Below are 15,496 nucleotides of genomic sequence, written 5' to 3' on the forward strand. Positions count from 1 at the left end.
AAGAAAATCTAACAAGACGGACCTTATGGGCCCTTGAGGAAAATTTGTTCAGTATGAGGAAAGACACCAACTTCAAAGTCTAGGTCAAATGGGCGGCGGATGTGAGGGTTTAAGTGAGACTGTTTATAACAGCGCCATCTATAGGCCAATCTGTGCCCCCAAAAAACAAGTTCCTACTGGCCTCTCATGGGCTCTAGTTTCTGTGTGCCAAATTAGAAAAAAGTTACCAATGTATGCTTGAGTTATTTTACCTTTTTTTATTTTTTTTAAGAATAACAATAGGTTTCACAGCTTTGCTGTGATCCCTAACTTTTTACAGATGAATGTCAACATACAGTAGGCATGAAAGAACACTGGGTATTGAAATATACACTAAACTAGCTGCTGACTGAAACGCCTTCCCAGGAAAGCAAACACGATGAAATCACCATCAAAGATAGAACAGAAGTTGACATTAAAGAGGCATCAAAACCTTCAAAATGTGCTTACTACAGTACATGCAGTAGCTGATTCATTGTTAAGGAATTCCTAATTCTTTCTACATGGATGAATACAATAATAAAATGAAAATGGAATGAATGTGATTAAACAGCACTCAATGGCTCAACGTATTTTGAAGCAATGCACATGTGTCTTGTCAATTAAATCTTGCTGCTTTCTAACAATAGCTTATAGAACAAAATGGTTCAATGCAACGTCTTGACGCAGATACAGCTTTGAGATGCGTAGCTGTACCACCTTCATAAAGGTACTAGGTACAACATCCGTTACGTGGTGTGATTCATACAGTTGAAGTCAGAAGTTTACATACAGTTAGGTTGGAGTCATTCAAACTAGTTTTCAACCACTCCACAAATTTCTTGTTCACAAACTATAGTTTTGGCAAGTCAGTTAGGACATCTACTTTGTGCATGACACAAGTCATTTTCCCAACAATTGTTTACTGACAGATTATTTCACTTATAATTCACTGTATCACAATTCCAGTAGGTTCCCTTTAAACAGCCTCGAAAATTCCAGAAAATGATGTCATGGCTTTAGAAGCTTCTGATAGGCTAATTGACATCATTTGAGTCTATTGGAGGTGTACCTGTGGATGTATTTCAAGGCCTACCTTCAAACTCAGTTCCTCTTTGCTTGACATCGTGGGAAAATCAAAATAAATCAGCCAAGACCCCAGAAAACAAATGTAGACTTCCACAAGTCTGGTTCATCTTTGGGAACAATTTCCAAACATCTGAAGGTACCACGTTCATACTGTACAAACAATAGTACGCAAGTATAAACACCATGGGACCACGTAGCCATCATACCGCTCAGGAAGGAGACACGTTCTGTCTCCTAGAGACGAACGTACTTTGGTGCAAAAAGTGCAAATCAATCCCAGAACAACAGCAAAGGACCTTGTGAAGATGATGGAGGAAACAGATACAAAAGTATCTATATCCACAGTAAAACAAGTCCTATATCGACAGCAAGGAGGAAGCCACTGCTCCAAAACCGCCATAAAAAAGCCAGACTACGGGTTGCAACTGCACATGGGGACAAAGATCGTACTTTTTGGAGAAATGTCCTCTGGTCTGATGAAACAAAAATATAACTGTTTGGCCATAATGACCATCGTTATATATTTGGAGGAAAAAGGGGGAGGCTTGCAAGCCGAAGAACACCATCCCAACCGTGAAGCATCATGTTGTGGGGGTGCTTTGCTGCAGGAGGGACTGGTGCACTTCACAAAATAGATGGCATCACGAGGAATTATGTGGATATATTGAAGCAACATCTCAAGACATCAGTCAGGAAGTTAAAGCTTGGTCGCAAATGGGTCTTCCAAATGGACAGTTACCCCAAGCATACTTCCAAAGTTGGGGCAAAATGGCTTAAGGACAACAAAGTCAATGTATTGGAGTGGCCATCACAAAGCCCTGACCTCAATCCAATAGAATATTTGTGGGCAGAACTGAAAAAGCGTTTTGAGAACAAGGAGGCCGACAAACCTGACTCCGTTACACCAGCTTTGTCAGGAGGAATGGGCCAACTAATTGTGGGAAGCTTGTGGAAGGCTACCCAAAATGTTTGACCCAAGTTAAACAATTTAAAGGCAATGCTACCAAATACTAATTGAGTGTATGTAAACTTCTGACGCACTGGGAATGTGATGAAAGAAATAAAAGCTGAAAGAAATCATTCTCTGTACTATTATTCTGACATTTCACATTCTTAAAATAAAGTGGTGATCCTAACTAACCTTAAACTGGGAATTTTTACTAGGATTAAATGTCAGGAATTGTGAAAAACGGAGTTTAAATGTATTTAACTAAGGTGTATGTAAACTTCCGACTTCAACTGTAGTTAGCTATGCACCAGATCCCTTTATCAGCAAAAGAAAGGGATCCTGTGAATACAACTGAGCCCCAGTGGATATTGGTCTAATAATCTCAGGGGAACTGTAGTCTTCAGTCTCAGTTATCAGACCCTGTTAGATTAGAGAAAGGGGTGCAATATCTAAACTGCATCATGTTGTGTTGTCTTAGGTCTCTCTTTATGTGGTGTTGTGGTGTCTCTCTTGTCATGATGTGTGGTTTGTCTTACTATTTGTTTTGTTTTATCCCAGCCCCCGTTCCCACAGGAGGCCTTTTGACTCTTGGTAGGCTGTCATTGTAAATAAGAATTTGTTCTTAATTGACTTGCCTAGTTAAATAAAGGTCAAATATTTATTTTTAAATAAAAATAAGAACAGGCCATGTCCATATACTGTATACAGTGCATTCGGAAAGTACTCAGACCCCTTGACCTTCTCCACATTTTGTTAGACTACAGCTTTGTTTTAAAATGGAATAAATTCTTTATTTTCCTCATCAATCTACACACAATACCCCATAATGACAAAGTGAAAACAGGTTGACATTTTTGCAAATGTATTACAAATTTTAATAAAGAAATACCTTATTTACAAAAGTATTCAGACCCTTTGCTATGAGACTAGAAATTCAAATCAAATCAAAGTTGATTTGTCACGTGCGCTGAATACAACAGGTGTCCAGTAAAATGCTTACTTACAGGCTCTAACCAATAGTGCAAAAAAGGTATTAGGTGATCAATAGGTAAGTAAAGAAATAAAACAACAGTAAAAAGACAGGCTATATACTGTACAGCAGTGAGGCTATAGAAGTAGCGAGGCTACATACAGACACCGGTTAGTCAGGCTGATTGAGGTAGTATGTACATGTAGATATGGTTAAAATGACTATGCATATATGATGAACAGAGAGTAGCAGTAGCGTAAAAGAGGGGTTGGCGGGTGGTGGGTGAAACACAATGCCGATAGCCCAGTTAGCCAATGTGGGGGAGCACTGGTTGGTCGGCCCAATTGAGGTAGTATGTACATGAATGTATAGTTAAAGTGACTATGCCTATATGATAAACAGAGATTAGCAGCAGCGTAAAAAGAGGCGTTGGGGAGGGGGGCACACAATGCAAATAGTCTGGGTAGCCATTTGAATACCTGTTCAGGAGTCTTATGGCTTGGGGGTAAAATCTGTTGAGAAGCCTTTTTGTCCTAGACTTGGCACTCCGGTACCGCTTGCCATGAGGTAGTAGAGAGAACAGTCTATGACTTTCAGGTGCATCCTGCATCCTGTTTCCATTGTTCATACTTGAGATGTTTCTACATCTTGACAGTGCATGTTAGACGAAAAACCAAGCCATGAGGTCGAAGGAACTGTCCATAGAGCGCCGTAACAGAATTGTGTTGAGGCACAGATCTGGGGAAGGGTACTAAAAAATGTCTGCAGCATTGAAGGCCCCCAAGAACACAGTGGCCTTCATCATTCTTAAATGGAAGAAGTTTGGAACCACCAAGACTCTTCCTAGAGCTGGCCGCCTGACCAAACTGAGCAGGGCCTTGGTCAGAGAGGTGACCAAGAACCCGATGGTCACTCTGACAGAGCTCCAGAGTTTCTCTGTGAAGATGGTAGAACCTTCCAGAAAGACAACCATCTCTGCTGCACTCCACCAATCAGGCCTTTATGGTAGAGTGGCAAGACGGAAGCCACTCATCAGTAAAAGGCACGAGAGGACGCTTGGAGTATGCTAAAAGGCACCTAAAGGACTCTCAGAACATGATAAAGAAGATTCTCTAGTCTATTAGAACCAAGATTGAACTCTTTGGCCTGAATGCCAAGCGTCACATCTGGAGGAAACCTGGCACCATCCCTACAGTGAAGCATGGTGGTGGCAATATCATGCTGTGGGAGTCAGGATCAAGGGAAAGATGAACAGAGAAAAGTACAGAGAGATCCTTGATGAAAAACCTGCTCCAGTGCACTCAGGTCCTCAGACTGGGGTGAAGGTTCACCTTCCAATAGGACAGAAACCCTAATCACACAGCCAAGACAACGCAGGAGTGGCTTCGGGACAAGTCTCTGAATGTTCTTGAGTGGTCCAGCCACAAATCCTTCTTTAACCTGACTGCTCCCCTTCATTGGAGTGGATTTAAGAAGTGACATCAATAATTGATCATAGCTTTCACCTTGATTCACCTGGTCAGTCTGTCATGGAAAGAGCAGGTGTTCTTAATGTTTTGTATACTCAGTGTATATGCTATTTCAAAATGTCAAGAAGTTCAACTGTTGACAACCTACACAAGCTCACAGAAGGTGATCTGATGGGATATTTTTGCTAGAAATGTGAATTTTGAAATCATGCACTGAAATTAAAATACTTTTAAAAAACAAATAAAAATTACCAAGCTCCTGGAACTCCTCTGAACTATGTGGGGAAAAAGGTATGGGCCGCAACAACAACAAAAAAAACATTGGGAAAAATGAGAGTAATAGTCCTATATATTTTCTTGTTGTGGTGAATCCTTTACATAAAACTCTTGAGCAAGTTTCGAAAAGCAAAGCATCTTTACAAGAGTATTAGTGTGGAGTTGGAGGATTCGGCGCAACAGGAAGTGTCATCAGATGAAGTCTTCTTCCGTCCTCTCCCTCTCTGCATTGCCACGCATCTGCACCAAGTTCTCCACAGTGTTGGGGATCTGAGGGTGATGCTAAGTGAAATGCTCATTTTGCGTTTATGATTACCCATGGGCGATATGCACTAATGTGAGCTAATGCAATAGATTACACAGCATTGGCCCTGGGGAACAGACAGCAAACAGATGTGGTGTACTCAAAAATAAGAACAAATATCAAAGTTTAAAGTGTTCAATGTGCTGGAGACTGTCCCTTGTAATTTAGCATTGACAGAATGCACAATTATGATGTGCTTTGTCAGTCTCATCCTTTTCTCTCGGGATTCTGATGCAGGCCAGGAACAGTCAACAATAGTGTGCTATTGTATGACACAGTGCATTCGGAAACTATTCAGACCCCATTACTTTTTCTACATTTTGTTACGATACAGCCAGATTCTAAAACTGATGAGATTGAATGTTTTCGCTGATCTACACACAATACCCCATAATTTCTGCATAGCTATTTTCAGGTCTCTCCAGAGATGTTAGATCAGGTTCAAGTCCAGGCACTGGCTGGGCCACTCAAGAACATTCAGAGACTTGTCCCGAAGCCTCTCCTATGTTTTCTTGGTTGTGTGCTTAGGGTCATTGTCCTGTTGAAAGGTGAACCTTCACCCCAGTCTGAGGTTCTGAGCAGTCTGGGACAGATTACCAAGGATCTCTCTGTACTTTGCTCTGTTCATCCTTCCCTCGATCCTAACTATAATGCCAGTCCCTGCCGCTGAAAAACATCCCCACAGCACGGTGCAAGGTTTCCTCCAGACGTGACGTTTGGCATTCAGGCCAAAGAGTTCAATCTTGGTTTAATCAGACCAGAGAATCTTTTGTCTCAAGGTCAGGGTCTTTATGTAACTTTTGCAAACTGCAAGTGGGCTGTCATGTGCCTTTTACTGAGGAGTGGCTTCCGTCTTGCCACTCTACCATAAAGTCCTGATTGGTGGAGTGCTGGGGAGATCGTTATCCTTCTGGAAGGTTCTCTTATCTCCACAGACAAACTCTAGAGCTCTGTCAGAGTGACCATCGGGTTCCTGGTCACCTCTCTCCCGATTGCTCGGTTTGGCTGGGCGGCCAGCTCTAGGAAGAGTCTAGGTGGTTCCAAACTTTTTCCTCTTAAGAATGGAGGCCACTGAGTTCTTGGGGACCTTTTAATGCTGCAGACATTTTTTGGTACCCTTCCCAAGATCTGTGCCTCGATACAATCATGTCTCTAAGCTCTATGGACAATTCCTCAACCTCAGGACTTGATTTTTACTCTGACATGCACTGTTAACTGTGGGACCCTATATAGAAAGGTCTGTGGTTTTCCAAATCATGTCCAATCAATTGAATTTACCACAGGTGGCCTCCAATCAAGGCTCCAATCAAGGATGATCAATGGAAACAGGATGCACCTGAGCTCAATTGAGTCTTATAGCAAAGGGTCTGACTACTTATGTAAATAAGGTGTTTATTTTTTAATAGAAGTGTGTAGATTTGAGGAAAAACATTTATTTAGTCAATTTTGGAATAAGACTAACAAAATGTGGAAAAAGTCAAGGGGTGTGAATTCTTTCCAAATGCACTGTAACGCAATCTGAAAGATACAACCCATTGACTATAAGCAATGTATTACCATAGGAATACAGTGCCAATTTACACAGATATGGACAGTTTAAGTTTAGTGATGGCCAAAAACAGGTGTCTTGCTTGTCCCTTTTATTACAAAATGCCAACCTGCATCAACACAAAATACTTAGGAAATGCTCATTATCAACAATATAAACCTGACAGAGACAAACCAAAGATGTGCAGCTAAGCATTCCTGCTCCAGTCTACCAGAATGTATCACCATAGCACAGAACCTCTACCTGCCTCTGTTGCTGGACTCTTTGTATACACTGCCCTCTGGTGTTCACCTACAGTTAAGACATTTTCCAGATATTGAATGAACCAAAGTACAGGCTTGTGGACTAAGATGTAACTGAAAATATAGCAATTTCTCAAAACTTTACACACATTTCTTAAATTGTGCAAAGATGAAACAAAAGCACTATTCTCATTACAGAAATTGATTACATTTTCAAAAATGTGAAAATTATTTGCACATAAATTGCAGTGACATTTTACCAGAATGTTTCATTTCTGCTAAGACTGAAGGTCTGAGTGAATTGGGTCCCTCCACTCTCATTTACAACAACTGCCACAATTGCACTTGATATAAGTCAAAAGACCATGAAAACAAATGGAGATCACAACATTGAAAAGTACAAACTGAAAAAACAAAAACCAAAGCAGAAGCTTGTATGACATGGCCACAATTTATTAGGCTTACGTAAGCCAAAACGGGGAAAACATATCAAGTACAGTATAGGCAGACAGCATTGTTGCATTAGTAATTTCAACCAAACAGGTCAAATCCAGAATCTGTCACAAGAACTACTGAATACATGAACCAAACTTAAAATGTTAATAACTTAACCCCATGAGAATAATGACAGCGGAACATGGGGAAATCAGTACATTTTGGCTCCTCGTCTATTGCCAGTGATCAGACATGACAACTATTTTAGATTGACAAGTTGTTTCAAAAGGTTATATAACACAGGAAGGTGACAGGACTATAGTAACACTTGAAAAGCCACCTGTAGACTTTGTCAAAGTGAAAAAAATAAAACACTACTTGCTATGCCCCACGTCATTAACTATTATATTGTAATTGTCGTACAAATCTTAAACGGTATATTTAACATTTTACATGTAAAAACCAAAACAACTGTAACAGAAATAAATAAAACGCCCCAAAAAAAAATGATAACAGCAAAAATATGAAACAGATGTATCCACATTGCTTGAAATTAATCGCAGCGCTTCCTAGATAATGTGCATTACATTTGTAATAGTTAATGCAAAAAATGAAATTGAGTTGTATCAGAGCCCAAATCAAGGTCTGAAACCTGAGACTGTTTTTTTCCTTCTTCACAGTGTACAATGTTTTAAGCTATTCCTTCAGTGAGCTTTCCGCTATGCTCTTCCTGACTTACATACAGTACCAACAAATAGTAGACCAGAGCTTCAGAGAAACCAGTGACAAAGCAGGCAGCCCAGTTAACAAAACCCAATGCAAAAGACCCAGTAACAATCAAAATCCTGCATAACATGAGCACTTTTTTTCCTACACAAAAAAGTAGAATCCCTCAAAGAATTCTGTTGATATTTGGTCCATGTTTTAGAAGAGTTGGTTTTGAAGAATCTATAGACGGAAAAGAACGAGCAGGCTTCTTATGTACATTTCACAGAATATCTGGTAACAGGCTTCAGGCCCTGGTCATAATGTCCATCCAGGGAAACTACTACCGAGTGGCACATCAGACGTTCTACTCTTAACTCTCCCAAAAAAATGCATTGGCTCAATAGTAGACATGATAGCTACAGCAGCTTCATATCATCACAGAAACAACTGACGACTTGAGCGTCAACAGTCTCTAAACTGACTTTGAGGTAACATATGTCAACATACAGCTTGTTTTGTAAACAAAGACGTCAAGCTGTATGCCAGATAAAACCCTACATCAGTGCTTTGACAGATACATAGCCCTTTGAGTGCTGACATACAATCAGACAGAGCAGCATATTAACAACAAAAAAAAAAGTAATTTATCCTCCGAACACTTAAAATAAATGTTTTGTCTAGTGCAACCATACCAATATGATATTCAAACAGTCGTTCTTCAATACATACAAACTGTAAACTCGGTCGGCATCGGATAGAGGTGTATCCACAGATCACAGTTGGGCTGAGTTAAGCCTTCCCCACCAGGTAAGCTCTCAAAAGAAGATGGTGGCAGCAGGAAGTTCTCAGGGTACTTCAAACCTTCGGAAGGCGATAAAATATATTCTATTCATCCGAACACAAAACTTAAGACGGGCATAGTTACTTACGCGACCGGTGAAGTCAACCAAAATAATAGCCTACCATTAGAACAGCTAAGTACTTTTGTCAGGGGGTCCACTGTGTTCACTGCTGATGGGTCTGGAATAGGCTCTCCTCTGTAGCATACTAGCTGGGTAGGGTGATGGCCTACTCCCTAGGAAGAGAAGGACAATCTTAGGAGTAGCCCCAAAGTAATAGTTTGATATAAATCTTAGTGACAATATGAACATAGCCATTCAACTCGAAAGAACCCTGTGACATTTTCAACTAACACTAACATGGTATGAATGATTTTCACATGTATAGAAAATATTAAGATTTTAGCTCATACCTCTTGGGTTGGTCAGCACTCCGTGACTGGGGTTAGCCACGGTGGGGTGGTAGAGGGAGGCCAGGTCACTGGGGCTGTAGGAGCGGAGGATGTTGATCATATTCCAGTCAGTCTCCATGCTGCTGCTGCTTGCAGAGGCTGGAGGATTGGATGCTTTGACCGGGGCATAGGCCTGAGGCCTGTTGTTAGAGAGAGAGGTTCCTTGTGACGAAAAGGAGTTTTTCACTTGGGGTCTCCCGGAGTTCAGCAGTCTGTTGTACTCTGTCCTAAAGCTAGACGTCTCTACAGTGTCCGTTTCCCTTCCGGGAAGCCCAGAGTACCTTGGTCTCTTGCAGGAGGGTTCACCACCAAAGTCCATCGGGGGCAGACTACCGAACCGGCTGGAGAGGCACAGCTTAGCAGTGTCGGAGGGCCATACCACGCCGTTCCAATTTCTGCCTGGGCCACTTCTTACACTCTGTCCGCTCGCCCCTCTGCTGTCCGATGGGCTCTGCCTTGGTCTGTCCACCACTACAGTCCTGTTATCTTTTGTACCTTTGGTGTTGGATTGTTCAGCTGGCTCTGTGAACCTGGACTGGCCCTGACTGGTGCGATGCTCAATCATCCTGTACCGCCGAGTGTCCAGGGCTGTCTCCCTCTGTGGTGGTTCGCTGGTCTGGGACTGTTTGGGCCCATGAGGAGAGGCGGTAGGGTGGGTCTTCTCGGCAGATTTTCCAGGAGGCTGTGGAGTTGGGGATTTGGTCCGCCGAGGGTGTCTCCTGTCAATAGGAGGCAGCGGGAGGACATCTTTCCCCTCTAGGGCAGGGGGGCAGCCAGTGTAACGCTTCTGTTTAAGACTTCTGTTCTTCTTGATCATTTCCAACTTCTCCTTGTGAACCAGCTTCTTGTGCATGAGCAGGACCTCTGGGTACAGAGTGCTAAAGGCACAGGACGAACAGACATTTGAAATCAATGCGTTCCTTGGTATTAGGGTGGCAGAGACGGAAAGTGACACTTTTAAGGACAAATTTAACGGAGCCTCAAAGCCCTTGTCTATCTCCTTTCCTTCCATCTTCGGGTTAATAAGTACAGGGAATTTTATGTGCGCATCATCAGCAGAAGAGGAGTAAGCAGCGGTAGTAATCAATTTCCCATACTCAGCATTCACTTGGGCAAGCGGGCCGTCAAGCTTGCCACCGATGTTATTAAATCTATCCTCTGGTTTTACATTGGCACAAGGTTTGGTTGCTAGTTTGACATTGGGAGTCTGCCATAGTTTGGACCTGTTGGGGACCCGTTTATCTTCTCTGTTTCTGGGGAATTCTTTCAAAATGGGAGATGGCCCAGACACCACAGGCTTATTAGGGATGTCAGTGTATGGTTTGTCCTTGTGACGTCGATCCAAGTGATATCTCAGTGAGGTCTTCTGGGCTGCAGCATAGTCACAGTATATACATTTGTATGGCTTTTCACCTGAAAATACATTTAATTACATTAGCATATGTATAGACCAAACAACAGCAAATAGTCTTCAGATTATTTTTAAAATTTCATTCAGCACACAAGCAAGCCAATCCAACTTAATGTTAACCTTAAAGCCAAATACAGGCTATACATCTCAACTTCCAATTGTGCAGCCTATTTCTGAATCATAATCAGGCTTCCCAGTATTATATAAGGTTTACCTGTATGCGTCCTGAGGTGAATGTTGAGGTAATAGCTGGAACGGAAGGTCTTGCCACAATAACTACATTCCCTGGAGGACACAAGATGTTTCACCTTCATTCGATCAAAGCCATCTTCACTTTTATCTGTGGAAGAAGCAAAAACAGGACATTAGTCATGTGAAGAAACCAAATAGCCTACTTACAAAAACTTGTGAAGCAAGTGCATTTGCATAGTCGACAAATGAACAGCAGAGGGAGCCATTGTAAACAAATGGCAATTTCAATAAATGAACCTTTGCGTAACATTAAGTTGATGCATACCTGAATAGAAAGCATATCCCGGTGCTCCCACCTCTAACCCGTCTTCAGACCCCTCCTCTCTGGGGGACCCTGCTCTGGAGAGCTTTCCATCAATGGAGGCGGTGGGGCTCTCCCCCTCGCCCCTCTCCCTCTTGTGCACCCTGGAGTGGAGAACAAGCTGGTGGTACGTCCTGAACGCCCTCCCGCAGTCCTCGCAGCGGGTCGGCTTATCATTTCGACTTGACTTCTGATCAGGCTCCGGTGACGGAGTCTCGTCTGTAGTCTGTCTGGATTTCAGATCTCCATCAATGTTTTCCTTAACCCCCTTGTCGTCACCTCCTTGGCCTTCTGACCAGATGTGTGTCAGTTCCTTATCTGAGCCAGAGTCCTCGTTGTCGGAGCTGTTGTTTTGACTTAGGCCTACGTCTTTAGCCACACTTGGACCAACTGCTACCTTTCCCTTGGTGGCAAGTTGCCAGGCCTGGTAAGTGTTGAAAGGGTCTAGTTGGGCTATCCACTTGGAGGATCTCTCTGGTGTCGTACTACTTTTCTCAGATATGGGGCGAAGGTTGAGGCCCCGTAAAAAACCTTCTTGAATGAGGGAATCTTCCCGTCTATCATTTTCTCTGTCTTCATCAGCCTCTGATTCTTTACGATGTACTTTACTGTGTTCCACCAAACTGTCTTTATCGGGGAAAAAGAATCCACAGGTAAAGCACATTTTGTAAGGCGTGATTACACGCTCTGAGACTTGGTCTTGGATGACTTCATTGATAATAATTGGACCGTCCAGGTTCTGCTGGGCCTTTGTCTTATGGAACCTGATATGGTTCCTGAGAAACCAGGGTTCCTTGAACCGCCGGCCACAAAGGTTACAGTGAAAAGTGAAACAGTCCTTGTGCGTCCGCATGTGGCTCTCCAGCTCGCTGGCGTCCTCTGTGGTCCGATCACACACAACACAGCTAAACACCTCCATCTCCTTTACAGATGGCAAGCTGGGTTTGGACCTGGCCCTTTCACCTGGGATCAAGTACTCTGCCTCCACACACAAAACGGCAGGTTCAAACAACGTTGTGGGGTGCTGGGTCAGGACGTGTGGGCCCAGGTCATCTTGGTGTGTGAAAGTCTGGTCACAAAACATGCAGTCCAGGGCTTCCAGCAGGCTTTCCTCGGGCTGAGGCTCAGCCTTGTCAACGATGTTACAGTGAGGGGTCATGCTGGAGCCAGCCCCTGGCGTGCTAGCACCACTACTAATGTTTAGACTGTCTTGTCCAAGTCCATCTGGACTTTCCACATATGGCAACAACAGGTGAGTTGGCATTTCCTCCTCAAAAGTTGTGCAAATGATCTATATACTTGAGTATTTCCTTAGTCAAGGAGTTACTGGATGAAGTTGCTGAATATCATTGTGGAAGACCGGCAAAGTTAAGTCTTAAGTAGATTCCTGTAGAAAAAAAACAAGGGAAAACTAGTTGATATCATCATGGCAAGGTGAATTGGCCTAAGAATGCAAAAAGGCTCAAGATGACTCAAATAAAACAGAAGTTGAGTTCTCATATTGAAACTAGATATGAGACTATATACATTTCCTAGTATTATAAACTAGTGTGAAGAATGAATAATCTTGCTGCACATGGCTATACGACAGTTTGCTATTACTGCAAAGATACTAAACATGCCTGGCAAAGCCTTGGCTTGGTTATATCTTTTTAGCAGTTGGATAAAATGTGGAATAACTGGATAAACTAGTTCATACAAGATGAGATATTTATAATGACGACATTGAATAAAGAGTTTGATAGTATCTAAAAAAAAGCTGGTAAATTTATTTGTAATTAATTTTTTTCAAAACGTTCCTATTTTGGTTTCCACTTCTGAGTAAATGTATTCTGACCTAGCAGAATATGTTCATTCTTTGTTCAACAAGCCAGTGTTGGCAATCAGTTAAAGTTGTACACAGTTTCATAAGGAAGTTACAAGTGTCATCCTCCATGATGAGAAAACACTCAACCTAAAAATATGAGGCTTCTCTCTATGAACCACCCCAGTCAGCCACCTATTATTTTTTTTTTTAAATAAAATAGTTATTTCTAGTCGTATTTAATCAAACAGGTCCCCAATTTGTTCTCGAGCGATTTTTGTTATGCAACGTGATAAAACAAATGATGCACTGGTCGAGTTAATCCAACGGTTATGAATCTGTAATGCATGCCAAAGTTAATGGTGAAGTTTTATAGCTATAGCTATTCATGTCACACACAAAACGATAAATCGTGCATATCATGGATTTTCTATTGGAGAAACATTTGCTATTATTCAATAACACAGACAAAAGTTAACACTTTTGTAACTCGGTGTGCTAGCTATGCGGCTAAACTACATCCTGCTTACTAGCACTAGCTAGTTAAATTAACGTCTGCTAACCACCCAGATTATTTGAAGCATTAGGACAGCGGTTTCATATCAAACATTGCAAAATTCAGCCAGTTGGATGAAATAGCTGGCTAACGTTACCTAGCTAAACACGCTAGTTCCTAATTTAGCAGGAGCAAAGTCAAAGACATCGCTAACAATTTCTTGACTCAGACATAGCTAATAAAACAGTCATCCAAATTAACCATAATTTGAGTTCACCTTCAGAAATACTTAAAATAGCTAGCAATCAATACTGGTACATTGATTGTTGTTTGTTTCGGAAAAAACTGTAACACGAAAACTCACCAATATCTACCAATTCGGGCTTTCCAGGTAAACTTTCGATTAATCGAAAATAGTTATCCAGCTAATTGTGACATAAACTGCGTGTTATGTCCCCTCGCCAAACGATGTTCAAGAATAGTAGCTACTATAGTCACCTTGCTGCAAATGTTTTGTCGGTCATATTGTTCTTTTTCGACGCTTGCATCTTCACTGTGCAGCTGTTGAATTCTGAAGCGCGTTCTTAACGAATCCGGTAGCGCGTGCACGTCACAGCCCCAAAAGCGAGACAGGGACAGTCACGTGATCGAAACTTTTGATTAAGTAAATTATTCTAATCGAAAGAATAAACGAAAGTTTGATATGCTATTTCGCAAGGTCTCCGCTGCCTTGTGGGACGCACAAATGGGACGCACAAAAACGTATCTCTTATGAAAGCAAGGTTACAGAATGTCTGTAGATATATTAGGCCTGTCCTACAAAAGACGAGAACAAATGTAATCATTGCAATGGCGTTTGTGTCACGGGATGATTAGTCAGCTATTGATTTGGTCTGAGAGAGGATAGGCCTAGATAAGATAATTAATTGGCTAGTGTGACTCTATTCTGTATAAGACAGATGTATGGGCTAGTACACATTTGATTGTATCCTACATCATTTCCATTTGAGACAGCTTCAGTTAGTTAGCAACTATGCCTAAATAAATTAGCAATGTTTTAGCAACTCTTTGTGCTAAGCTAAATTTTCAACGCCATGTTGACTACCTTTTACACTCCACTTCCATTGCAACAGAACAGAGCACCATTTGGGGAGGGGGGGATGGGGACCTAAAACTCAGCTACGTGTGGGATTATGTACTATGCAGGAGCAGGTCATTGTGCTTTTCAAGCATTGCATGATAGCCCTTGTGACATTAGTTTGAATGTTTAGCTCAAAGGAATAAGTGGTTTATAATTAAGCAATAAGGCCAGAGTGGTAAATGGCCAAAATAGTGGTAAATGGCCAAAATACCACAGCTACGGGCTGTTCTTATGCATGATGCAATGTGGAGTGCCTGGATACAGCCTTTATCCGTGGTATATTGGCCATATACCACAGACCCCGAGGTGCCTTATTGCTATTATAAACTGGTTACCAACATAGATATAACAGTAAACAAGTATTTTTTCATCATACTAGTGGTATATTGTCTGATATACCACAGCGTTCAACCAATCAGCCAGGATCCAAACAAACCAGTTTATCATCCATAACATGCCACAGCCTACTACAGTACAACCAATAAATATACCTACGGGATCTACCGAATGGAAAATTAAATGAATATCCATTCAAGCTATAAAAAGTGGATGAATGTATTTACTCCAGGAGAGTGTAACGTTGAGCACAGTACTTTATTCTTTCTTAGTACAGCTGATCACCTTTCCTCTTCTTTTCATCAGAGTACTTGCATGTCAAAGCAACAGCTTCTCCCCTCCCCCACACCAGCTCCTCTGACAGCTGGCAGTAGTATAGATCTCACTGTGGTTCTTCTCTCAATCATTATGCCATTGACTACTCCAAAAAAATCTATTCACAATTTGCTTTTTTT

At 41.8% G+C, this 15,496-nt stretch overlaps 1 protein-coding gene across 2 annotated transcripts; it reads right to left on the reverse strand.

Moving 5' to 3' along the window:
- Positions 1-6,700: 6,700 nt before the first annotated feature.
- Positions 6,701-14,190, reverse strand: LOC112221789 (zinc finger protein 217). 2 transcript variants are annotated; one of them, XM_024384111.2, is made up of 6 exons: positions 14,063-14,190; positions 11,229-12,651; positions 10,926-11,051; positions 9,262-10,713; positions 8,973-9,084; positions 6,701-8,870 (listed from the first exon to the last, which is right to left on the reverse strand). In XM_024384111.2, the coding sequence occupies exons 2-5, from the start codon at positions 12,526-12,528 to the stop codon at positions 8,984-8,986; spliced, it is 2,979 nt and encodes a 992-aa protein (XP_024239879.1). In that variant the 5' UTR covers positions 12,529-12,651; positions 14,063-14,190; the 3' UTR covers positions 6,701-8,870; positions 8,973-8,983. The 2 variants fall into 2 exon arrangements, with proteins under 2 accessions (XP_024239879.1, XP_024239880.1); XM_024384112.2 differs by having other exon boundaries at positions 13,929-14,148.
- Between the last annotated feature and the right edge of the window lie 1,306 nt (positions 14,191-15,496).

This window comes from Oncorhynchus tshawytscha, linkage group LG22, assembly GCF_018296145.1.
Source record: "Oncorhynchus tshawytscha isolate Ot180627B linkage group LG22, Otsh_v2.0, whole genome shotgun sequence".
Taxonomy (NCBI): Eukaryota; Metazoa; Chordata; class Actinopteri; order Salmoniformes; family Salmonidae; genus Oncorhynchus; species Oncorhynchus tshawytscha.